This window comes from Terrapene carolina, unplaced genomic scaffold (assembly GCF_002925995.2).
Source record: "Terrapene carolina triunguis isolate 2854851 unplaced genomic scaffold, T_m_triunguis-2.0 Scaffold96, whole genome shotgun sequence".
In the NCBI taxonomy this organism is placed as follows: domain Eukaryota; kingdom Metazoa; phylum Chordata; order Testudines; family Emydidae; genus Terrapene; species Terrapene triunguis.
The window spans coordinates 31,656,419-31,683,534 of NW_020664447.1; the positions used below are offsets into that span (position 1 = coordinate 31,656,419).

General features: G+C 42.9%; 1 protein-coding gene across 6 annotated transcripts in view; it reads right to left on the bottom strand.

Moving 5' to 3' along the window:
• Positions 1 to 27,116, bottom strand: part of CELF1 (CUGBP Elav-like family member 1) — a 94,949-nt gene that overhangs the window by 26,343 nt on the left and 41,490 nt on the right. For 2 of the 6 annotated variants that reach the window (XM_024215344.3, XM_024215341.3), the window contains exons 1-8: positions 15,744 to 15,841; positions 13,297 to 13,484; positions 11,097 to 11,179; positions 10,581 to 10,629; positions 4,223 to 4,357; positions 3,955 to 4,034; positions 3,476 to 3,637; positions 1,984 to 2,065 (exon numbers count right to left, since the gene is read on the bottom strand). In XM_024215344.3, the coding sequence (XP_024071112.1) occupies positions 1,984 to 2,065; positions 3,476 to 3,637; positions 3,955 to 4,034; positions 4,223 to 4,357; positions 10,581 to 10,629; positions 11,097 to 11,179; positions 13,297 to 13,484; positions 15,744 to 15,814 (850 nt within the window). In that variant the 5' untranslated portion in view covers positions 15,815 to 15,841. Of the gene's footprint in view, positions 1 to 1,983; positions 2,066 to 3,475; positions 3,638 to 3,954; positions 4,035 to 4,222; positions 4,358 to 10,580; positions 10,630 to 11,096; positions 11,180 to 13,296; positions 13,485 to 15,743; positions 15,842 to 27,116 lie in introns of those variants that run through there. The other 4 variants (XM_024215324.3, XM_024215317.3, XM_024215330.3 and 1 more) reach the window with 2 other exon arrangements.

The window sequence follows — 27,116 nt, forward strand, 5'->3', positions numbered from 1 at the left end:
GAACACCTGTCGGTCCGCACTGCTTTGAATGGTTATTGAGCAGAACCCATCATCAGCATGGACGCATGTCCACTCGAATGGTGGCTGAAGCATGAAGGGACATATGAATCTTTAGCGCATCTGGCACATAAATATCTTGTGACGCCGGCTACAACAGTGCCATCAGAACATCCGTTCTCTCTTTCAGGTAACATTGTAAATAAGAGGCAGGCAGCATTATCTCCTGAAAATGTAAACAAACTTGTTTGTCTAAGTGATTGGCTGAACAAGCAGTAGGACTGAGTGGACTTGCAGGCTCTAAAATTTTACACTGTTTTATTTTTGGATTCAAGTTTTTTTGTACTTAATTCTACATTTATAAGTTCAACTTTCATGATAAAGAGATTGCATTACAGTATTTGTATTTGGTGAATTGAAAAATACTATTTCTTTTGTTTTTTTACAGTGTAAATACTTGTAATCAAAAATAAATATAAAGTGAGCACTGTATACTTCGTATTCTGTGTTGTAATTTAAATCAATATATTTGAAAATGTAGAAAACATCCAAAAATATTTAAATAAGTGGTATTCAATTATTGTTTAATAGCACAATTAATCATGTGATTAATTTTTTTAGTTGCGCAATTAATCAAGATAAAAAATTGTAATTGCTTAACAGCCCTAGTAATTTTTTGCTTCCACAAGATGGTGCAGATTGGTATCTGACAGGTTCATGTCTTTAACTAAGAGCTGTGAAAAAACCTAGAATGGATAGACTGTACCTTAGAGTCAGACCCTAGGGTGAGAACTGACATACTGGCTTAAGTCCAACTTTCTACAAGATGCAGAAGGGACTACAATATACCATTTTCCATAAGCTCCTTCTCATTAATGTGTTACAGCTAAGTGTATGCACACACAAATCAGGACATTCAAAATTAATTCACATTGTTAACTTGGCCTCTATTCACACAATGCACATAGTGTTGTGCATGACTGTACAGTATATGGAGATAATTTTAATGGCTTAATATGTCTATGCAATGCTGGGACCATAACTTTCGCTTTCCTAACTGTTGAATTTAATGATAGATCTATTAACAGCTTTCAACATGGTTTATTATGACATGTAGCCTCCAGCCTGCAGGATCTGGCAGGGTGGTTGGTGGTACTAAGCTGGTTTTCATTATTTTTCTTCTTCCATGAGGGCACTGGCTGCCAAACCACTTTCAGTCACAATTCAAGATCTTTTTCATTATCTACAAATCCCTAAATGGTCTAGGACTCAGCTCCCCACAGAACTCTTCTTTATGACTCCGCTGTAGTAGCTGCAATTGGTGTGGATCCTGGCTTACAGCCGCCAGTGAGGAATTTGGCTCATTTTATTAAAACATGAGACATTTCCCTCCTCTGTAGCTGTATTGGCTCTACAGAGAGATATCAGACAGGTGACTCAAATGCATGGGTAGCGGATATCCTGAATGAAAGGCCACTTTTACAAGTCACCTTTCTAACAATAGCATTTTCTACATTTTATCCATTTAATTTCTTTCTTATAAGAAAATAATTTAAATTAAAAGCCTCAGAGAATTTTCTATCAATTCAATATATGCAGTAGTGTTTATTTCAGCATGTGATGCTTCAGACACATCCCTTCTTTCAAGAAAATCTGGAGTTCCCTGCCTCTCTGCTCATGAAGGAAGACAAACATTTACTCAAAAACATGCCCATCAGAGGTAGGGTGGATCCTGAGAGCACATCGCAACTTCCAGGGAACCATTGCTAACTAAACTCAAAGGAGAACATCCTCGCATGCAGATTTGTAACTGCAGGGCTGGGTACCTCATAATCCCTCTCTCTCCTGTGCAGTGGTGAGTAACTCAGGACTACTCTTCACAAAGGAGGCAGATATGTCAGCAGCCCTTTGGCTTCCTTCACTACTAGATCACCACTGTGTCTCCTCTATTTTGGTATTGAACCTGCCTTCAGGTGAAACACTCACCTCCCATTGGGTGGAGACTGCTCAATGTGTTCAGGTTCCCAGATGAGGCAGCTGCTGTCTGCTGAAGGAGCTGCAAATAAAGCTAGACATTACACCAAAAAACAAAATAAGAGTGAGAGTGAGGGCTGGCTCTGCTTCTGGGAGAAACTGCACCACACCACAGCCAGAGCGCCGCCATAAGGGGAATTCCCATTGCCCATGCATCATGCTACAGCCAAAGCACCAGCATAAGAAGAATTCCTCACATTCACTACAGCCAGAGCACCGTCACAATGGGAATCCCCAATGCTCACGCACCACGCCATAGCCAAAGAGCTTTCCTTATGATGATTTCTCCATACACTATGGGCAGAGTACTGGCACAAAAGGAATCCAGATCATCCATGCACCCAGTCCAAAAGACTGGCATAGGTGTGTGTGTGTAAGGAGAATCCTCCTTAAGTACCACAGCCAGAGTGCCACCGCTAAGGGAATCCCCCCTCATGCCCCACACTACAGCTAGAGTGCTAGCACAGTGTGACTGCCAACCACACAAAGACATTACACTGAAGCCAGAGTGCCAGGGTGTGGGGAATGCCCTCCACATTCTTCAGCTACAGCAAGAGCACCATCATGAGAGGAATCCCCATCATATACTGACTGAGCCACAGCCAGCATGCCATTTAGGGGGAATTCCTGCCCTTTTCTCCATAGCTAGAGTGCTGTCACAAAGAAACCCCACTCCAACAAATCCAAAGCAATAGCATAAAGGGAAATTTCCCCCACCTCCTGCAATACATCACAGCCAGAACGAGGTGAAAATTTCACTCTTCTCTACCCTCCACACTGTAACCGCATGAGGAGAATCCCCCAACCCCCTTGAAGTCCCACACAAGAGCCAAAGCAGTGATGTGAGAGACATTCCTCCCCTTTGAACCCAGCAAAGCCAAACAACTGAGAAAATTGGTGACAATAAGCTTGAAGAATAATTTAGTTTGTCATTTTTTGTTATAAAACGCTATATATGCTGAACCACTATTCACTACATCTAGTCTCTGCCTGCCTGTTTGTTGGGGTTTTAAATTGTGAGCTCCTTGGGGTAGGGATCAGACATTCTTTTCTGTTTGTACAGCACCTAAGACATTTGTGAGTGTCACTGGAAATAAATAATAAGAGTAATGTAATAAATGCTGGAGAAAAAAGAATGGGAGATGAATACAACAACTTTGATGGCAGACAGAACTGAAAAGGGGCTTGAAATTACATACATGTAAAGTACTCAAGAGAAGCTAACCTAAGGAGAAAATCTTCCCAGCAGGTGACTTTGGGCAAGTTACAGTATCTCTATGCCTCAGCTCCCCATCTGTAAAATGGGGAATAACATTACTTCCCTCACAGGAATGTAGTGAATATAAATACATTGAAGATTGTGACATGCTCAAATAGTACGGTGAGGAGGCCTATATAAGCATCTTAGATAGGCAGATTGGTAGAACCCACACAGGAAACTCACTGCTAAGTATTGGGGTCCAAGTGTGTTCAGACCAGCCAGGTTTCCCCATACAGAGGCAGCGCTTATCTGTTGCATCTGCTGCTGGAGTTGCTGAGCAATACGTTTCTGCTCTTTGTCCTTCTGCGTATCTGCAAATTTCACCACGATGGGAGAAGAGCAACCCTGCAAATAGCAGTTCACATGGTTACAACCTCCCAAGCAACTGCATAAATATGGCACAAACCTATGTGAATGGCGTGCTCTCCCCCCGTACATATGAAGTTGCCCTTCCTACCTCAAATGTTCAGAATCTCAGCTGCTTTTCACACTAGTTTGTATTGACTTTTACTATATGCTAAAATATTTAATAAATCTTTCAGTCCAAGACCCACTGTCAGGAAAACGCTAACTCCAAAGATCCCCTCTCCCCCCACCCATCAAGCTTTATGATCTCTGTGTGGTGCAGCCTATCCCCACACCCCCAAAAAGGTTTATCTTACCTCCATGGTCTGTGCTTGGTGCATTGCTTTGATTGCTGTTTGTGCCATGGCTCTTGTTGTAAAAGTCACAAATGCACAACCTGGGGAGAGGGCAGAAAGAATCGAACTCACCCCTAGATTCATCTCAACAACTGAAGGCAAACAAAGGAAAATGCCCCCAGGGCTGAAGCACCCTACCAATCACAGATATAGCTGAAATCTGATCTTGAGGTGCAGGGGAAAGAGTCCAGAGGAAAATCTTGAACTGTCAGGGATGCTTTGTGCTTACCTCGGCTCAGGCCATCTGGGCCCCGTAATATCCTGCATTCCTCAATCTGCCCAAAGGAGGAGAACATCACCCGGATGTCATTTTCATTGCACTTCTTGGAGATCATCCCAATAAACAGCTTTCTATCTTCCACTGCTGAGGAATCAAAGGAAAGAAGCCTTGACATTACAGTAACATAGCACTCACAGCAAGCAGGGAACTCCAGAGCTCTCATGGTTTCAGTAGGCCTTCTTCATATTACCCAGCTACTCTAGTGGTTGAAATCAGAGGCTGAAGGAGCAGTGTTCCTGCAATAAGAGATACTCAGGGTGATAAAGCACTGAGTATCAACTCAGAGAAAGAGAGGTTAAAGGGATCAGCAATTAGATTGAGGAAGACTATTGGTTCTCATTTAGTCAAACCCCTCTCCCCCTCACTTGGCAGTGCGGGATTGTTCCCTACAGTAGAAATCTCTAGGGATTTGTCCAGTCAAACTCCAACCTATTCCAAGTAATGAGATTTTACTCATTTAAGAGAATGCACATAGAACATTTCTAGTGAAGCTGAAAGGAGCCTACAAGTGTTTTATACTTTAATTACATGAATAAATAATAATGTACTGAATGCTTGTTCCTCCCTTCCAAGCCTTTTGAATGTGGGGGATTGAACTGAACTCTTCCCACAGAGCTTGGTTGAAGGGGATATAGATGTATTCGCTCATTCTGCAATGCCTGCTACTGGTCTTGGGTGGTTCTGCAATGCCTGTCCTCCATGGAACTTCTCAATACAAGTCACATATTAGCACTCCTTCTCAAGCACTAGTTTGTTAACATGAGAACTTAAAAACAGTCTTTCTTCCCAGACTCTTGCTGGTGTCACAGTTCCACCTCTCTGAGGTCTGGCTATTTTACAGTTTCTACTCGGGGGAAATCTGCATCACTGTGCTTGCGCAGAATTCATGGCCCTCGCAGATTTCTTTGTTTCCCTGCAGAAAAATGACATCTGATGGGGAAGCAAAGGGAAGCCACAAGAGCCGTCATGCACTCCCTCCCTGGCAGTGCAGGCAGGTTGGTTTGGGCACCCAGAGCAGACGGTAGAGACGTAAATTACCACAGGGGTAGGGGTGTTGGGCAGTCGTGTGTGTGAGAGAGAGACAGACACTCTGTCTCTCTCACTTGCTATTTCGGCATGCTCGGCGTGAAGGGGCAGGGCTTTGGGGTGTTTCTGAAGAGGTAAGCATGGGGCAGGCTCTATTCCCTCAGGCAGAGCAGAATGTAGCAGCCTGCCTGCTTAGTGAATTCCCCCAGGAGTATAAAACAGGAGTAAAAATGTTAAGGCTCTTTTACATTGCCAGAGTGGTGTAAAGGAGGCTTATTGTAAACAACAGTATGGCCCTATAAATGCTTATGGTGCTTTAGTGATTAGAACTGGTCTAAATTTTTGGACTGAAAAAAAAATCCTATCAAAATGTGCTCCATGAACTGTTTGCTACTGACCTTTTTGGAGATGGTCAATAGCCAGTATAAATTATGAATTTGAGTCCCCAGCCCTCACTTGCTCTTCAGCTGCCTATGATGCAACACTGAGCATATGGCTGCATTTTTTGTTGTCTAATAACCGGAAGTAAAGGGTCAATACTAGCTACATTACTATTAGACAAAGCGGGTTTGGTGATTTCCTCCAATGCTCCCCACTCCCATTCTCCGTCCATTGTATTGTAGTTTAAATAAATTACCAAAATAATTGAAACCAGCTTGATTATATAGTTATTTTTACAAAAAAAATACGCAGAATTTTAATAATACTGTGCACAGAATTTTTAATTTTTTTTGGGACCAAATTCCCCCAGGAGTAAGTTTCAAACAGTCTCTCTCTGGGCACAGCTCCTCTCTTCTGAGGTCTGTCTTCAATTTTCTCCAGATAGTCTCTCTAGCTGTTCCCCCCACTCTCTCCTCTTTAGAGTCATGGAGTTACCCAGGCGCTCTATCCTGGGTCTGTAGTCTCTCTAAACTTTCAGGCTGCTCCTTGGAGGCTTACCAGACTGCTTCTCTCAGAAACTCAGCCCCAGCTCTCCAGCTGGGGTCCTGGCTGTCTCCAGCAGCACTCCGTCATTGCTCCTGACTGTTCTGAGTTCTTCTCAACCCTGTTTATATAGTCCTTCCTAATTCCCTCCCCGCAACTGGAGTCAATTATAAGTAAGTCCTCTTATAGAGGACAGTTAATTTGCCCAGGGGAAGACACTTCCCCTACCTTGTCAGTTAGTGGATGGTTTATGATCTAAGCCAGTGGTTTTCAAGCTTTTTTCATTTGTGGACCCCTAAAAAATTTCAAAGGGAGGTGCAGACCCCTTTGGAAATCTCAGACATAGTCTGAAGACCCCCCTGGGGTCTGTGGACCACAGGCTGAAAACCACTGCTCTAAGTCAACAGGGTATGATATTCCTCATGTTTTGTTTCTTATCCTATCTAATGTAACTGTAGATGCATTCATTATCTATGTAACTGTCTACTCCTTTTCTGACTCTTACTGACTCTTGGGGTACGTCTACACTTACTTCCTGGTTCGGCGGCAGGCAATCCATCTTCTGGGATCGATTTATCGCGTCTTGTCTAGACGCGATAAATCGATCCCGGAAGTGCTCGCCGTCGACGCCGGTACTCCAGCTCGGCGAGAGGAGTATGCGGCATCGACGGGGGAGCCTGCCTGCCGCGTCTGGACCCGCGGTAAGTTCGGACTAAGGTACTTCAAATTCAGCTACGTTATTAACGTAGCTGAATTTGCGTACCTTAGTCCGAAGTGGGGGGTTAGTGTGGACCAGGCCTTGGACTCAATAATAACTAATTACAGGAGCTCCATAGGTTATTTATGTATTATGTGAATGCCCTACAAAAAAACCCAAGACCAAAATCATAGACACGTCCTTATTTGTTTTATCAGTTATAAATTTGTTGGTTTATAGTTTTATCAAATGTCCCCTTGTTCTTGCATTATAAGAGAGGGTAAATATGATTTACTTTCTTGTTACTATGTGTTATTTTATGCACCTGTATCATGTTTCCACTCATTTACCTCATCTCCTAACATTTACCTCATCTCCTAAAGTCAATCTTCTTTTCAATCTTTTTCTTAATACAGCAGTCTTTCCATACCTCTAATCAATCTCATGGTTCATCCCTAAATCTCCTCTATTTCTGCCAATGTCCCTTCAAAGACAGGTGATAAGAATCCAACGTAGTATCCCATATGAGCGCAATCAGAGCTAATCAAAAGAGTTCACTTTTTTTGCAAAATTTTTATTGAAGTTCAAAACAATTTTCATTCCAGTTTTTGAAAAGGAACAATTTTTAATGTATTAAAATTTTTTCATGAACGTTTTTATTCAAAAATTCTTTTTTGTTTTCCTGAAAAAAACAAACCTGTTTTTAGTTTGGAAATTTTCATTTAAAGACAGAAAATTTTGAAAAACCCCAAATTTCCAATAAAAGACCATTTTTGATGAAAAAAATTTCATTAGAAAAATTCTGAACAGCATTAATTATATTTTTAGTATAATCTTCTGTCCCACTCTTTTTGCATCCTAACATTTTGTTTGCTTTCTTCACTGTCGCTGTGTACTGAGTAACCGTTGAGCTATCTGCCATCACACTGGCCATTTTTTTATGTCATGTACAAATTTTGCTAGCGCATTGCTTACCCGCTTTCCAGACCATAAATATATTAAACAATACCAAACCTAGTATGGAACCTCAAGTTACCCCACTGTTAACCTTTTGCCACTTTGAAAATTGACCATTCATCCCCAACTCCTTGATTGTCTTTTTGACAGTTTCTAATCCATGGCAGAACTTTCTCTCTCACCTCATGTCTAGACACTGATAACTTTCTGAAACATTTACCTTTGGACCTGAAACAATTTTCCGACAGGACTCTAACCTGATGGTGACTTTGCGTGTGAGAGAGATAGTTTGAGCACACAAAGTTCAGCTGATTTTGTAAATGAGAGAACAAAATTAATTTCTCATAAAGAAATTACGGCTTCCTTTTTCTGAATCTCTCTAGTGCTGAAACAATGAGGCATTTAAATGTGGCCTATAACTAGCCATCAGAGCATCCTGGTGAAATTTGGTCTTGATTTGATTGAATTAAACAAAGCCCCCCATGTAATCTACTGTGATCTGGACCTAAATTTTGCAGAAAGGTTCTGCTGCACTCTGGAGGAAATTCTCAAAATTCTGCACAAGCTTCAGAGAATTTTTTAAATGGATGATTTTATTGAGCTAAATATGAAAATGGATAACAATACAGTAGCCCCATGTTATTTACTATGGTATAGTCACACTGTATTGTGTGCTGTCCTTACATATTCAGTTTATTATACACCACAGATTGTCATCTTTAAGTTAACAATCCATTTAGCTGAACAGAGCAGTTCCTGTTTCTCGGGGCTATTGTAATAGGCTGTCTGCAAACAAGCAGAAATCATTGCAGTACATTACATTTTCAAGGCTTTCTTCACAACCACAAAGGCCAGAAACATTATATATATAATGTTTATATATATATATATATAAAGCCAAAAGCTCAGATTCTGGAGCACAATTCTGTGACAAGCTTTGCTGCTATGAAAAATCAGAATAATAGGTCCCTAATTACAACCTTTAAAAATGCATGTTATGCACAGTACTTTCTGCACAGGGTTTGTCACAGAGCTCAGCAAAGGAAGGCAGCACTCTGGCTAATTTAGCTGGCCAGTGAAAGTGTAGGGAAGGCTAAGCATACCTGGAAAGATTCAAGGCATGGGAGCTCTGCTCTTATTCACCTGAGTCATTCCTAAGACATACAGGAATGAAGCTCCCTCCTGTGGGCTTTCTATGGTGCTTTAGAAGGATGTTCCAAGCAGTGTCCAACCAAATAGTTTCAGATTACAAGATTTTCTCATGCTCTTGCCAATCAGTTGCAGCCAGCACAGCTTCAAAATTTGAATTTATTCTTTATGGTTTTTCTAGTCTCTTTGTTACATGAATCTCAATTGTTACTTGTAGCAATGTAGGTTAATTTTCAGACAGAAGTGTGATTTTTAATTGGTTTCCCCATAAACTCTTTGCCCCTGCCTTCAAGGCCCATACAACTCCAATATGGCCTATATCTCATATCCTGACTCATGCAAACCTTCCATAACTCCTGCAATACTGCCAAGACCTGAAATTCCGTTTGTTTTTTATTCTCTCTCTCCAATCCCCATGCCTTTTCCAGGTTGTTCCTTATTTATGTAATGACCTGCCAAACTCAACTGAGTCAGTCACCAATCCTTCCTTATTCAAACTGTCTCCAGATTTACTCTTTCCATGATGTCTAGAAGTAGTGAGTTAAATGTGTTTATATATAAAGATAACCCCAACTCTAAGTTACTCCCTTCTCCAAGGTGTCCAATGCATCCTGTCTTCTTTATGTCTGTCTTTTAAATTGTAGGTTCTCTGGGGCAAGGATTGTTTTTCCAAGTCTTATACAGCACTGAGCACACAGTTGTGACAAACAATCAATAAATATACTGGTCCATGAAGACAATAAAATTAGGGTAAGCATAAAAGAATGAAAAAATACTACAAGATGCTATGCTACACACTCTTACCCAAGGCTGTTGAACTATTGTATGTTGTTTTATTGTATTATTTGAGAAAAGTCTATGATAATGTAATTAGATTATTTAAATGTAGTTGTACAAGGGAGAAAAGACAAAAGTAGGGGGTTACATGCAACCTTAACTCTGACATTTTCTGCATTTACTGATATTGCTGATGGAGTATCTGTGTATAAATAAACAAATTTCCACCATAAAGAATTTATTATTTATACTGTGGTAACAGCTAGAGACCTCAACCAGTCTGGGATCATACTGGGCTAGCCACTGTACCAATATACAGCAAGTGATAACCTCTGCCTTAAAAAGCTATTTAGACACCAGTTTTATCTTTCTTGTAAAGCAGACACACCTTATTAGAGGAGATTGTGATTCCAACACTAGATATGGTGGACTTTGTCTCAAACCAATCAACCAGCCAAGTACATGGATAATGGTGTCTGGGGTTACATACCAGGCAAGTACAGAAAATAACTCACTGAATGCCTTCCCAATTAGTATAACTGTAGTGGGACGAGCAGCAGCAGGAGAGAGAGCATGATTCCAGGAAGTTTAGAAACCTCACCCTTATTTATTTATCCCTTTGTGGGCATAAATTCCTCCCAGCTCTCTAATTCACAAACTTCACCACACACATAGATGCTCTGCTGCCTGGAGACCATTACAAGAGGGACGGGACCTCTTGGAATTTCCCTATGAACATTAATGAGACCCTAAAAACCAGACTTTAGTACAACTTACCATTATTTTTTTCACTATCAGCTGGTTTCATCTGGATGGGATGGTGCATCTGAAACCCAAAGAAGAGCATTTCAAACTTGATACATTCACTCTGTACCTAGCTGAGTTACATTACCCCACAAGGAACACTTGGAGGGGAGCCAACACAGCCATTAGAGAAGGGTGAGACATAACCCCACAGAAATTTCTAGGAAAGGATCCCAGGGAATGTTTCCTATATCTTTCATACTGATATGCCCCCATTCTCCCTGGGTACCTCAGGGTGTTCCCCAGATGCAGTGCACACAATTCCCTGCCATCCCTTTCCCCTCAAAACCTCATGAAAATTTCTTAGAGATCTGCTGCCATGACTTGCAGTTCAAGGCCCCTCCCACTGAAGTCATGTTCTAAAATAATCATGCAGAAGAGCATGGCAATGTTTGTGCATCAGTGAAGCCAAAGAGCTCAGAACATGGGTAAATGGCAGGACAGAAAGACAAGCAAAAGAGATGCTTGAAAGAGCATGCTGCCTCTTACCCCTGGGAGGATCTTCATGTTGTGGAGCGCATTCTGTGCTTCTAGTGCAGCTTTACGGGTATAAAATGTAACAAAACAGCACCCTGCAATGCAAACCCAAAACAAGCAAATCAAGGATATTCAATTCCTGTGTGACATACTGGGATACACAGTGCACCACTTCTACCCCTCAAACACAAACTCTTTGATAGACACGAGGATCATGGATGGAAACAGAAGGCAATAGCTTAATACTGAATCTATTTAGAATAGGACTTCTGTCAAAATAAGTATAATATAACATGTGATGTCTTCAATGACTAGGCCCAACAGCCCCTGTATCACACTCAAAGGTTTGTAAGAGCTCTCCTCTCATCCCAACTGGGCTTGCCCAACAATACTTTTCTAGAGACATTCTCATTTTTCCAGTAAGCATGGTATTTTTCTGCCAGTGCAAGTAATTGTTCAATACTGTCATCACCACTCTCAAAGATACCTAGCCCAGTGAGGACTAACTCTTGGCATCACCAGGGCTGAGCCTTCTCTATACAGACTTTTAAATGCTCTACTTAGCATTGTGGACAAATAATGAATATTCTCTTTGCCCACTTAATCAGGCTCCAGCCTTGGGCATAAACTCTTGAGATGGAATTTGTCTCCACTAGATGGGCTTAGTGTGCAAAGCAATTACACTCAACAGTTCTCAAATGACTGTAGTTATTTATACAAAAAGTTACAACTCCAAAACATAACCAATAACGCATGATGCCCCACAGGCTTTTTGTCTATAAAAGTGGATATAGTTACAAATAGGATAGTTATTAAGCACAGACAATAGAGCAGTCCTTAGCCTCTACTATTTCTGTCTCCCCGAATGCAGCTTGCAGACTACAGAATCATAAAAGTTAGAGATAGAAAAAACCCTATACGTTTTTCTAGTCTGTTCACTCCTCCTGCTTCAAGCCCCTGGGACAGTGCAGAATTGCTGGTCTGTGTGAAGTGTGTTCTTCCTCACTCCAATTCCTTTCTCTCTCTTCCCTTGTCTTCCCATCAGCACAGGCTCTGGGTGGCATTCGTGATTTAGGACCTGACCACCTCCGTTTCCAAACCTACAACTCTATCCCCTTTCTGTGCAAACTAGAAAGAAATTGCCTGTACTCCTGTGAGAGCATGTGTTAAAGAGTAGGTTACTGTATTCTGTTTTGCTAGTCTCAAACAGGTAGCTACTCTAGGGGATGGATATAAGAATCAGAAGTTAAAGATGAAGAAGCGCTACTATTAAGTTTCTTCTCCAGTCCCCAGGAGCCAAGACAGGATTGTTGGCTATTTGTTCCGTTTAATTTTAAACATCAACAGCAATTAGGCTCTCGCCACTTCCCATAGGTGACATTTCTGCAACCTAATAGATCTCTACAAGGAAGTTTTTATTGATACTCGGCAGAATTTACCCTTTCAAGAAATTTACCAGAAATATTAAATAAAATGCATATATTAGTCACATGTAAACATCTCATAGCAAATCCCCTCTCTCACAAGCCAAGTGAAAAATGCTTATGGTAGACTACTTAGTTGGCATATACAAAGCATATCTGTGAGCTGCACTTTCTGAACTTTCCTTCTCAAAGTGCTTTACAAACTGTCATTACAGGCATGACTCACCACCTCTGAAATGGAGCTACCCCCGGGTTGAAACATAGCAGTTGTTTGACAGTGCACAGAAAGTCTACAAAACAGTTAAGATAGGAAGAGAAACATATTGTATCCAACTGAACTGCAGGAGAATGTAATTACTTGATATGAAATTTAACAAGGATATTGGGGTTACCAACCTCTTAAAAGAGTTCTATGCGATCTTCAGCTGGCTCAGATGACCAAGACTTGTTTTGAATCTCATCCAAAATATTACACCTCCAATATTATAGTCCTTCAGAAGAGAAATCTAAACCTAACAAATAGGCTACATACCTTGGACACCCATTTCCCTTGGTGGTCTCCCATTTGTCTGACCACCCTAGCCCAATTTACACAATGTGATCACAGTACAGCTACATATGAATGCAGATGCACTTACAGAGCACAAAGGTCAGGTCTGTGTGTATGTATTCGTACATCTACAGTTAACTCCTTGGCATGTGAATAAGCAGAGAGATGAAGCATGACAGAGTGCAAGTGACGATAGCTGGGAACCCAAGTATCAGCTGAGAAGGATAGAAGTGCTCACCTTTGCTCTGAGGAGGGTTTTGGCTCCTGTCCCTCAGGACGTTAATTTCGTAGACAGCACCATACTGTTCAAAGAGTTCTCTCAGATCCTTCTCACACCAGCTCCGTGGAACCTGCCCCACAAACATCTTGATGGCATCTAGGTCAGGTTGATCTGGGTGATCCAGTGTGCCATTCATTTTCTTTGAGCTGCACAGGACAGGGAGGAACTTCTGTTACATCATCACCACCAACCTGTCTAGATTAATCCTTCTCCCTAGGTACCAACTAATGTTGCAGCTCCAAACAGCCTGCTTATGATGCTGTGGAAAAAGGTCTCTCAACAGTAGTATTTTAAAAGGACTCCTGCACACTCCAAGCAAACTAAGAGAACGTTTAGATTTAGTCATCACTCTCACTATAGAGCTCTGTGCTTGGAGACTGTCTCTCCCCTCCTAGCTCCTACAGCAGGGATCGGCAACCTTTAGCACCCTGGTGGGCCGCGCTGGTTTGTTTACCTGCCGCGTCTGCAGGTTCAGCCGATCACAGGCCAATGGGGGCTGCGGGAAGCGGCGCGGGCCGAGGGATGTGCTGGCCGCTGCGTGCCAAAGGTTGCCGATCCCTGCCCTACAGTATAATCAGCCACCTGGATTTGGGACACCAAAGTCTTTTGTGTAACAGACTGAAATGTCATTGCCCATCACTGTGGAACTGGACACAAGGAAAAACTGGAGTGGGAAGGAGCCAAAAACCTGGTATTATTAGCAAACCTACTAACAAACAATAAAAATGATTGGGGAGCAAAATTTTTATTTAAAAACAGGTCCCTCTCAAGCTAAGGAAAAGTGACTAGAATGAAGACACTAGAATTTCCATAAGAGGTTCACATTACAGTAAGCTTCTCATGGGTCCAGAGAACTCTGAGCAAAATTCTGGGGAAAAAACAAGGTCAGGGTCGTGGCTGAAAACGAACACATTGGTCTTGTACACTATTTGGTCCCAGAGGATGATCAGGATTGATTTATCATTGATCTTGAAGTACCATCATTCTGAGAAAACTAACGGAATAGTAATGGGGGCCCAATTAGGGAGGAGGAATCATTTATCAGAATACAGTAAACAAGATTTTGAATATGGGGGTCTTCAATAGGCTTCCAGGTCATCTCTCAAACAGCGCCCAGCAACTGATGATCCCACACAACAATCTGCATTGGCTCCTTATTGTTTAGCAAGTGCAAGATGAGTCTTACTATTAGTATCAAAGACTTTAAATAATACAGGGTCAGTTGCTTTTTGGAGACTGCCTGAAATGATATCCTGCTACAGCAGTGGATATTAGCAGGGTGAAACTGCTAACAATCCCTATGTATAATCTAGAAGGGTGAGGGGAGAGGGGCCAGTGACTATGGAATGATTCCCTCCTCCCTCCCACGCCTTCTGGGCCAATCTTCTTATTTTAGTTTTTTTGTTGTCCTCTTTATTTTCTGTACATTAAGGAAGATAGGTGTTTATCACCTTGGACTTATTTGTGGTCATGTTCTTCCAGTGTTTATTAAGAAGTCTTTAAGCATAGGAATTTTTAAAAACAAAATTACCAGTCAAGTTCCATTAAATGTGGACTGGATATTTATTGTGTGTATTCTGGCATCTCTTTCAACTTGCCATGTGCTGGTTCAGACACATAGGAAGACAACTGTTGCCATAAAGTGCTCCCACATTCTAAGAAGGGGTTGCACAAGGATGGGAAGCATAAGGCTCTTTACTGGGAAAAGGAAAGGGGGGTGACATAATGCCTTTCACTCCACCAGAACTCCCACTGCAAGGGATTAATGCCTTTCAAAGAATCCAGAAAACCCAACTCATTTTATTAAGGGGTGAACTACACAATGCTTGAATTGTGAAGGGGAGCAACTGATAGGTATACATTATCCTGTGGCAGTTGGTCCCAGCTCTGGTGTCACTCCCATGAGAAGCTCCAAGAGGGCAAAAACAACAAGGAGTACTTGTGGCACCTTAGAGACTAACAGCATGTCTCCTGGTAGCTAAATCCACATGGTCACCATATGACCTTAGAAACAGTTCAAAGATCATTCAATTCCTGTCTAAAAGAGAGCAGTCCAAAGCCATTCAGAAGGAAGGAATCTTAGTCTCCTAACACTGCACTTCAGCCACTGGTTTCAGAGCATCAGTACAGTGACTTCTCCTGGATTCTGTAAGGCATGCCACCAAGTAACTCTACCCCAAAGGGGTTAACTGATTTAAGAGGGAATGAAAATGCGTTCTGAGCAGGAGAAAAATCAACTGTAAACAACTTCCAGGATTTCTTTTAGAATTCAGCTCTGAGACTCTCCTGCCCTTTCACCTTTTCCTCCAAGGGGAGTACATTAGGTAGCAAAGAAACTTCCAAAGAGGCAATTCCAAGCTAAGAGCATTAGCAAAAAAGCAGATATGAAGATACAAAATACTTACACAGGACTGGCATTCAAGGAACAATGGTCCACCATCATCTCTGGGAGGAAATCCAACTTAAACGCAGCCATCACTTCTGTCTGTCACAAACCACTAACACTAAGTCCACGTACTGTCTAACCTACAAATAAAAACTCCACTTCCTAAAGTCCTGCAGGTCTTAACACACCAAGCCACACAAAAAACACTCAAATCACAGAAACAGGAGCTCAGGGAGACCAGCAATAGACATCAGAGAAATAGGCTGGACTGGAAAAGGGACATGGAGTCGTAGATTAAAAGGGGGATGTGACCATGTGAAGAGAGGCTCAGCTCACTACACAATGAAAGTGCTGATGCATTGGGCTTGTTTTGTGCAATTTTCCCTGGCGAAGCAGGACTGAGTGCTCTGTCAGATAAACAGAGTGTCAGATCAATGAAGATAGCAGTGGTTGACAGAGCAGAAGGAACACAAACTCTAACCTCACAGACCCCAACAAACTTCACCCCCAAAAATGCCAGCCCTTGGCCTTGAGGTCCACTAATAGATAGGTGCTGGAACAGAGTCTTGGTTCAGGACCTGAGTGTTGATACCTCACGGGGTCAACATAAATCAAGGTGTGGCTGCTATCTTTTGCCATAATGAGTTCTAGTAGCTTGCTGCTACAAGGAGGCTTGACCACTCAAAACCTTCTTATCTATGAAGGAGTGCCTGCTCTGACTACTCTCCCTCTACTATGGGCCAAAACACATGAAGTCTCACACAATCAGAATAATACTTTGCAAATACATACAGAGTACATGAAATGTGAGGGCAAGAACAGGAGAAAGTGTCTAGTGGTCATTGCAGGGAACAGAGTCAACACTCTTGGATTCTATACTGACCAATGCTATGGATTCATTGAGTCATCTTGTTAAAGTCAGTTGATCATGGTGCACCAGTTTCCTTATAATTAAAAAAAGGACAATACATGCTGACCTACTGAGGTTAAGAGGTTTATATGTTTGTAATGCGCTTTGAGATCCTGGAGAGAAAGATGTTACAGATATGCACAGAACTACTAGAAATAGGAAGACAAAGGAGCTCAGTAGTGAACATACTAGAAAAACCGACCAGTACTAACTTGAATGGAAACAACATTTAAAACCAAGTGTTCACCAATATTACACAAGAAATAGTTGCACTCCATTACTGTGTTAACAGCTGTCCCCCACCACCTTGCAAAGGATCACATCCCACTCGCTACTTCTGTGAAATGATGAAAAAAGAACTGGTCTCAGATACATCAGTTTCCTAGTTTGGGAACTGCAGACTTCACATTACCTTACATTCAAACATCACCTCAGCTTAGAGTCCTGCCAAAACTGCTCTCTAAAGTTTGCCCCACTTTTGGGACTAGGAAGCTCTGCAGAAAATAATGTGGTTACACAAGGGGAAGATGTAGTGGTGATTCTTTCCAAGGTTTATGTAGTTCTGTAGCGTTGCATTGCAGACTCCAGGTCTTACCAGCCAAGGGATAGCAGAACACCATCATAACAAAATACTTCCATCCAGCCTTCCCAAGCAGTGCTGCCTGGCCTTACAGTTGAGTGCAGAATGGAGGGGAGCTGTTCTGGCAACAGATTCTCCTGGAAGATGGATTTTACAAGGGGTACCGAGATTACGGAGAACATTTCACAGGAGGAGTTTGATAATCATTATGGGTGACTCCTTCCATGCTTTCCTACTCTTCTTTCTCTAAAGAAAGGCTGGCTTCATTCTACTGAACATAAAACAGATAACAGTTTAAAGGCAAATTAGTTTGAAATCCCTTCATTGGCTCCCTAAAGATTTCCTTGTCTAGTTTAGATTTTTTGGTCTTACCTTCCAAGCTTTACACAATTCTGCTTCTCCCTACGTGCCAGTTCTAACTCTCTTTACTCTCACTCACACCTTTCAATCCACCCAAATCTCCCTCCTAGTATTCTTCTTCCACTCTCAAACCTGGTCTACACTATGAATTAGGTCAACCGAAGTTGACCTGCATCAACCTAGTTGTGCATGTATATACAGTACACCAAAATTTGTCTCCCACTGATGTAAGCACCTGGTTACAGCAAAACGGTAACAACTCCTCCCTGAGCAACACAGAACCATGGTCAACCTACTTAGGTCAATGCAGGACAAGTGTAGACACTACATTACTTGTGTCAACACTAACAGTCCAGCAGCAACTATCTCACAATGTCCCTGTGACAGGGACCACTCAGGTCACAATTTTGATCTCCACTGCCCAGCAGTCACAGAGACCAGAAGATTGCCCCACCACCAACCTTTAAAACCCCTCGTACGTTTTTGAAATGCCTTTTCCTGATTGCCCACCTCGGTGAGCACACCTACCGGCTCACCTTTGTTGTGTGTATCCGATCATGTCAGCTCCATGCACACACAGAGCTAATACATATGCTCCTGCCTGGAGCAGGCAAAAAGTCATGGATATCCTCATTCTGTGGGGGACAAGAGGCTGTGCAAGGACAGCTATGGAACAGCCATAGAAATATCAACATCTACTTGCATATTGCACGTGGGATGCTGAAACTCGGGCATTACAGGGATGAGCAACAGTGCTGCATGAAAGCAAAGGAACTTCACCTGGCATGCCAGAATGTAAGGGAGGGCAACAAGAAATCTGCTGCTGCTCCATAGATCTGCCACATCTGCAACGAACAGCATGTCATAATTGGAAGTGATCCCACCAGCAACCCACTTTCTACTCTTGACACTTCTCAGGAACCCGAAGCAGAGACCCCCAGACAACAAGGTGGGCGAGGAGGCGCTGTGCGGGACTCAAACCATGCCACAAGCTGTTTGAAACTCTGCCAGAGACAAGCCAGTTCTGTCAGATTAACATAGATGAGCCTGCTGATAAAGGGGAAGGGAGCTTGGGTAAGTGTGTACATGAATTATTCCTGATAATCATTTTTTCCTTTTTCGGTGCCTGAAACCTCATCTCTCCTGCCCTTCTTCCCCATTTAAAAATTGCACCCATCCCATATTCATGGTTAGAGAACAAAGGCATTGATTTCTGATTGCTTACTTTAATGGTATAATGTTAGAAAATAAAATATTAAGAGAATAAATTCAAAAACGCAGTATGACAGTCCAATTATACCATCCATATCAGATCAGTGTCTGGTGATCGGGTAGAGGTAGAACAGACAGAGGTAGAGTTGCATCCGCTTTTAAATTCTTTGGTTTCTTGGGCTAGGCAGAGGGAGCCATGCAAAGCACTTTGTTTATCTGAATAGGGATGTTCCTTTTATCCTCTTGAGCAATCTCAATGGAAATTTCATGGAGATACTCTGCAATCCTCTCCTGAATTTCTAGGTGTGGCAGCCTTGTTTTTCCCCTCGTGATATGAAACTTTCCCTTGCCACTCTGCAATGAGTTTGGTTGGCACCACTGCAGTAAACAGGCTAGTAGGATTAGGGCCCAGGTGGCTTCAGGATGACAGTTCACTGTGCCTTTGTCACCCTCAGGAATTGGATATCAGCCAAAATCACCACTGCCTGTGAAAATATTGCCTATATATGGAGATATACCTGTCTCATAGAACTGGAAGGGACCCTGAAAGGTCATCGAGTCCAGCTCCCTGCCTTCACTAGCAGGACCAAGTACAGATTTTTTTGCCCCAGATCCTTAAGTGGCCCGCTCAAGGATTGAACTCACAACCCTGGGTTTAGCAGGCCAATGCTCAAACCACTGAGCTATCCCTCCTCCCTGAGCCAATATTGCCAATATTCACTGCACTTTTCCTATACCTATACCCAGGGGTCCCCAGGGTTTAAAGCTTCCATGGAGCAGAATTCACTCCTGCTCCACACTAGGGTAGGCCATATTCACCATGGTTTGAATTGCAGAGCACTGCTGTAATGAGGCACTCCAAAGCTAAAGTGACAATTAGCGTTTCTTATTAAAAGGTATTTATGGGAATAATATAATGGAGTTTTGAATCTTTCCCTTTCCATTGTGACTGTAAATCAAATGGGGTGTCTGTCTGCTTTAATCACCCCTCCAGGCCTGCTGAATGTCTGACAGAGATCAGGAAGAGAAAGAAGAGGTGTAGGGAGGATATGTTCTGCAAGATCCTCCAACCCTCTATGGCCTTGGACCATAAACACAGGCCATGGAGGGGCCACAGGACCATGACTATAGGGAAGGGCCAAGAATAGAGAGAGCAGTTGCTGCAGCAGAGGGCAAGCATGAGCATCAAGAAATGCACCAGGGCATCATGGGTTTGCTCAGGCAACAAATTCAGATGCTGTAGAGCAGTATCGACACAAACATTCCAGACTCTGCAGCTTTTCCAATCCTTGGAAAACTCCATGGTCACTGCACCCTACACTCCCCAACACAACAAGTGGCAGCACGATGTACATCCTTACCCCTATCAAGCCACATCAAGAGAAAACAAGAACCAGAGCAACACATATACTGACATGCAAAAACCACAGGATCAGCCACAACTTACTACACTGTAGTAAGTTTTACATATGTGAACATGAATGTTCACTGTTTACTTCCATTTATACTTTAGGTTTTAAAGTATGGTTAAGCCCCTTCGTTTTCAGTTTAAACAGATCTTTACCGAAAAGTTCCCAGGTTTTACAAAAAGTGTTATTCATTTTTTTCTGATTTTCATCCTACTTTTGTAGGATTCAAATATATAAAAAAAATAACTTGTTTTATTAGGAAAATACAATACATTGCATGAGACATATGTATTACAAGAATACATTAGTCTGTGCGTATATGCAAAGCTGCCTGTTGAAGTAAGGCCATTATTAGTCTAGAAGATACACACAATAAACAAACAGGCATGTACGCAAGCTCTGAAGTGCGTATACATCTGAACGTACTGATGAATTTCACGCCTACCATGTACACATTTCAAGCTGCTGGCAGATAACGGTTTAAAGATTTGACACACTAAAATGGGAAGAAAATGAAAATCTGTATCAGAATATGTTTCAGAACACAAGTATTCAAAAGTTTTAAAAAAACAAAAGCAGGAGAAAAGGATGAAGTTGAGTGTATGTGCTGCAAATGGTGTGGCCGAATTATTAAATGTAAATATTTATAGACTAATAGTTCTAAGTCTACAACCAGGGCTTTGGAGCTGTGCTCCAGCTCCAGGCAAAAACCTGCAGCTCCACTGCTCTGGAGCTGCTCTGAGCTCCAACTCCGCGCTCCGCTACAAAGCCCTGTCTACAACAGTAAACTGTTTATTGAAATGAAAAGTTTTATTTGGGAATTAGAGATGTATTTTCTTAAACTCAGAGGTGGCATTGTGTTTTGAGTTCTGTTTTAGTTTTGCAGCAAACCACATTGATGAACGGAATTCTAAGCATTAATCTACTGAATACCTTTTCCTCTCGGTCTTTCCGTCCACCAAAATAAATCCCGATATTTACCCAGAAAAATTATTAATAGTTTTTTGCATTGATTTTCACCTGTTTTTGTTGTTGTGGTAATACACACTGATAAAGTCCCAGGAAAAATTTAATAAAATAAAAACTGAAAACGAAGGGCCCTAAGTATGGTTTACCCTGTTACAGTGTTGCTAAACGGTTTTTATCTTGTATGTTTGTTTGCACTTTAATTTTGTTGCCCGTTTCTTTGAACAAAATAAAATTGTATTTTTGGAAACTCAAACTATCTTTGTTAGTTTACACCACACATTGCAAAATTCACAGCAGAAGGCAATAACCCACCCATATTCAATCACTGTATTCACGAGACACACTATTTCATAGAAGCATCAGACAACACTACTGTGGTTGACTGTTAAAATGGCCTTTTCAGGCCTCCCTCAACCATATAGCTCCACAGTTGGCTCTTCTAATAGACCTTGTGTCCGGCTGTTCAAATTCAGCAGACAGTCCACTTTGCTGCTCCACCCTGGCGGTAGCTTTTCCCCCTTCACGTCACAGATATTATGCAGTACACAACATGCAGCTATAATGATGGGCATGTTTGCCTCACTGAGATCCAATATAGTGAGTAAACAGTGCCAGCAACTCCTCAATCTACCAAAAGCAAAAAATCTACCAAAATCTCTCTTTGGTGCTGTCAAGGTGGCCAGTGTATGGCTTCATGAATTAGAGGAGCAAGGCATTGGCTTGGTCTCTCAGAATTACTACTGGCATTTTAACATTGCCAATGGTAATGTGCCAGTCAGAGAAAAATGTCCCTGCCTACAGCTTTCTGAAAAGTCCTGCATCCTTAAAGATGTGAGCATCATCCACCTTCCCTGACCAGCCCAGATTGATATCAGCAAAGCTTCTCCAGTGAGCCACTAGCATTTGCATAACTATAAAAAAGTATCACTTTCCATTGACGTACTCAGTGGCAGGGTTAAGTGGTGCCAGAACAGAAATATGTGGGCTATCGCTTCACCACAGTTCAAAAAGCCCACTGCTGCAAATCCATCCCCTACTTCCTGCACCTGAGAGTCATAGGGCATGTCTTCACTACCCGCCGATCCGGCGGGTAGCAATCGGTCTATCGGGGATCGACTTACCGCGTCTAGTGAAGACACGGTAAAATCGATCCCTGATCGCTCTGCCGTCGACTCCGGAAATCCACCTCGGCAAGAGGCGGCAGCGGAGTCGGCGGCAGCGGTCGACTTTCCCGCGTCCTCACCGCCAGGTAAGCCGACCTAAAATACGCAACTTCAGCTACGGTATTCACGTAGCTGAAGTTGCATATCTTAGGTCGGACCCCCGCTGTAGTGTAGACCCAGCCATAGTCTTACGCAGCAGATGACACTTAATGGACTTACAGACTTGTATGACAATGGCTTTGACTTTCCAACTCCACACTGATTGCCCACTAACCAATAGCAATCCAGAACTGCAAGCTCCAGAGTGTGATCACCACTTGTGTCTCCACTGTCAACAAAGCCTTCATTTTGGTGTCCCTTCACTGGAGGTGTGGGCAAGCTTGGCACATATATCCAGAATATGGCCTTTGGCATCCAAAAGTCTGCAGCCACTCCTCATCATCCCAAACCTGCATTATGATGTGATTTCACCAATCTGGGTCTGAGAAACAAGCTCTGAAATGGCGATCGACTGTGTGGAGCTGCTCCATGAATGTCAGCAGCAACCTTACATCTTCTTTTACTGTGTCCATCAGCACCCAGTTATCGTGCTTGAACATCTCTGCATCTTCCTCCTCACACTCCCAGTTGTAGTAGTACTCATTCAAGTTTTGCAAATACAGGAGAACTGTGTGCCCTGTATTAGCAACATTCATGAGAATTGTGCTGAGCTGTACATGGTGTATGACATCTCAGAAGAGACTTTTTCCCATGACAGCTGTGATTGTAACAACGCTACAAACTGCCCCAGTTGGCTCTTCACATAGAGTCCCTCTTCTCAACTCCACGACCAGACACACCAATCCCTTCCCTGCAGGTGCTTTGGTCAGCCCACTTAACAGGCTACCTCCACTCATCTCATATAGCCAGTCAGTTGTACCGTACAAACATTAATTTATTTGTAAAGTGCCAAACTTTTAAAGTAATTTAAAACTTAATGTTCGTGAAAGGTATCAAAACCATGGAGATGAGATTTCTGTTTATGAATTTGCTTGAGGGCATTCTGTGCCAAAAAAAATTAAAATTCTGCGAACAATATTTTAAAATTCTGCAAATTTTATTTGTCAAATAAATGCGAAGCCTCCAGTATGGCACCCAACCCTGACACAGCGCAAGGACCCAGCCTGCCCCAGAAACACCCCTGGGCCCTGCCGCTCGGTGTGGGCGGGCGGGCAGGCTCAGCAAGGCAGGATCCAAGTGTGGAGGGGCTTAATGTGGGGGGATCCAGGTGTGGGTTGAGAGGGTTCTGTGTGGGGGCAATTTGGGTGTGAGCGGCTCAGTGGGGGATCTGGGTGAGGGGGGGATCTGGATGCACAGGGGCCTGTTGGGGGAGGTCCAAGTGAAGGTGGTTGGGGCACAGCAACAGGGAGTGGGCTAATGCGGGGGTTGAGCTCGGCAGAAGGGTCTGGGTGTGAAGGCCTCAGTGAGGGGGTCCAGATGCTGGGGGAGTGGAGCTCAGTGAGGTGGGAATCTGGGTGTGGGGGGCTTGCCGGGGTGGTCCAGGTGTAGGGGGCGTGGGACTCATTGGGGGGTTCTGAGTGCGGGTGTGTGTGAGAGGCTCGGCGGGAGGGTCTGGGTATGATGGGGTCTGGCAGATAGGTGAGCAGCTCCCTATACAGGGATTCCTCCCCCTGCAGCTGAGGAGCACTGGGTGCAGGAGAGTTTGCAGAGTTTCCTGCAGCCGGGGGAGAAATCTGGGGGTGGGTCTGACCCGGCCCTGGATGCCAAGCAGGAGAAGAAGTCCCGTCCTCCCCAGCCCAGCTGGGACTAGCACCTGAGCCCTGCGCAGGGTAGGAGCCACCAGCCAGGTCTTCCCCTGTCCCGCCTCCTGCCCACAGTGATTTACCTCTCTGCCGGCTGCCCTGGGCACCCAAAACACACTGCTGGGGAGGGTAGCATGACCGCTCTTGTGGCTTCCCTTTGCTTCCCCGTCAGAAAGTCAGTTTTCTGTGGGGAAGAAATCTGCAGGTGACAAATTCTGCGCATGTGCAGTGGCGCAGAACTCCCCCAGAAGTATGAATTGTTACTGCACAGATTAGGGTGACCATATTTCCCAAAGGAAAAATGGGACACCGCAGCTAGCCTGACACCCCCCTTCCTCTCCTCGTGCAGGGGTAGCCCGAGCTGCTCGCCCAAGGCTCCCCCACCCTTGCTGGGCTGGCATTGCTGCTCGTCTGAGCCCTGCCTCCCCACCCTGTGAGGCTGGGCTGGCGTTGCCACTCACCCTGCCCCCCACGTTCCGCCGCACCCCACTTTTTGACAAAAGTGGGCATTTGTCCCGTTTGCTCTTTCCAAATGATCAAGTTAGCAAGACCAAGCGGGGCAAATGCACACTTTTGCCAAAAAAGTCAGGACAGCTGGGACAGGGCTTAAAAAAGGGACTGTACTGGCCAAAATGGGACATAAGGTCATCCTAGCACAGACAGTACCAATACACATTTCCTCCTCCTCTAGCGTGCCTCACATCTGCTCTAGAAGTGCCACCACTATTGTCAAGAGGTAAATTCAATCTGTGGCACACTGAATCACTGGCTCCCTGCTGAGATTGCCCACAAGTGGAACAACTAGTGTCAAATGGGGGTAGTGCTTTTATGTGAAAGCTTATCTGCTAGGAAATGGATTAAATCACCAATTCACTGTACACAGGCCAAACAGCTATCAAGACCCAATTTGCCAGTGACCTAAATGTCATTCCTAATAACATGAGCCATTCAGTCTCAACCCCTCCACCCTAGAAAGATGAGGTTCATAGATTTCAGAGAATGATCTCAAAACAAACTGTTTGCAATCCCTCTTCAGGCATACACACTCCCCTCCTCCCCATCTTCGGAAAAGCAGCCAAAGGGAGCGTGCAGGAGGTGTACTCAATCACCACCAGCTGGGGTTGCAGGTGCTAGAAAATTCTACAACTCAATGGACCCCAGGCTCTAGACACAATGAACTGTTTCTCTAGTAAAAAGCAGCTGCAAGACTTTACCCGAATGTTTGCTTTCATGTTGCACAGATTGCAGTTATTAAAGCAGCCTTAGGCTGCCAGCCCAGCACCTGACCCGCTACAGCTGTGTTTTCTATTTAAGTGACTGAAATGACAAAGGTTTACATTGATACAAAAAAAAAAAAAAAAAAAAAATCACGTGGATGGGAGTGAGAAAGTCTCCCTGGCAGATCTGAAGCATCTGCCCGTCTATCGTCACACTATTTCCTTACTGCACAACTACTAAAAAAGTAAACTCAGAAACTGTTACTCTGAGAATTCCTTCAGTTTCTCTCAAAGCTCAAGTTTGGGAGGATTCAAATCTCCTTCCATTGCTCTTTGGCTATATCACCATCATCATTTCCAGCACCCATAGCTCCTCAGTCTTTTTCTAGATGAGGGCAGAAGCTACAAAAATGTTCTCTTGGCACTGTACTCCCCAACAGTATCATTTAGAGAGTGAAACAGTCAATAAGAGCAACTGAGGAAGAAACCAGAGAAATAATTCCCAAGAGCAGCTAGCTCCTCTCCATCTTGCAGACTCTGTTTTCTAGAAGGGCATTTGGACAGAAATCAAAGCGGTAATTATTCACTGTACCAGGTCTGTGCATAGCATAAGACACAACTTAAAACTTTTATGAGATAGAGGGTACTAACAAGAGATAACAGCCATCGTGGTCAGCAACGTTTTAATTTAAATCTTCACACCAAATTAAGAAAATCAGAAGAATAAAAACAGAGATGCTACAAAACACTGCAGAGGCTCAACAGAAAAATTTTAAATGCAAAGGTGAAATCTTTGTTAAAACTTCTGTACATATCCCATTACTGGAATGCATGGGAACTATCCAACTTCTCTTTTGAGTCTAATCATTTTCCACCAGTACCTGTTCTCCTGGCGATAAATTAAACACTTAACATATTTCTGTGAACCTTCCTAATGGCTCTAATATGAGAGGTACCTGGATCATTTTGATCCTTTCCCAGTAAAGGTCTCTTCCTTTTGATAGCTTTAGAGGTTTTATTTTGGTTACTTAAGGTAAAGATATATTGAAATATTATATACATTGAGATATATATTACAAAAAAGTCAAATATCAAAGTTACTGGCCCTGAAAACAGCCACCTAAATTTGCCATAAATGTTCCAGTCTGTCCCAGATTGATAAATTTAATTTCTCTATTTTATCTGGCACATTTATTTACACCTCACTGACCTAAATAGGGGTGGGGAAAGCCTGTGTTGTCAGCCAATTCCTTTTGTTACCTCTTTGTCAGATAGTTAAGGAGGGCATTTAGCACAGAGGAATACAGAAACAGCTTTATTATATCCAGCATAGATGAGTCTTGTATAATGGGATATCATACATATTTGATACACAAAATACAGCATAAACCTTGCTGAGAATGACAGTAAGATGACAACAACAGAGAGAGGTAAAACTGGGAGTTAATGGGGATGATTAGACACCACATAGGTTTGCTAGGGTAATTCATTGCGTCAAATCTTACAGGAATAATAATCACATGTTTATCCTTTTCAGGGAGACATTGAAATGATGAAGAAACATTGCTATATGAATTCAAGGACAGCTGCATTTAGAGCTGAGACTTATTTATCTGCAGCTTTCACATTTCTCCCTGCCTTTGAGTCACACCTACAGACAGTTAGTATGCCAAAGATAAACTGAGTTTGTGTCCTTTTTTGCTTCTTAACGATAGAGAAAGACGACGTGAAAAAAGTTAAAAAAAAAACAAAAAAACCCAACAATTATAT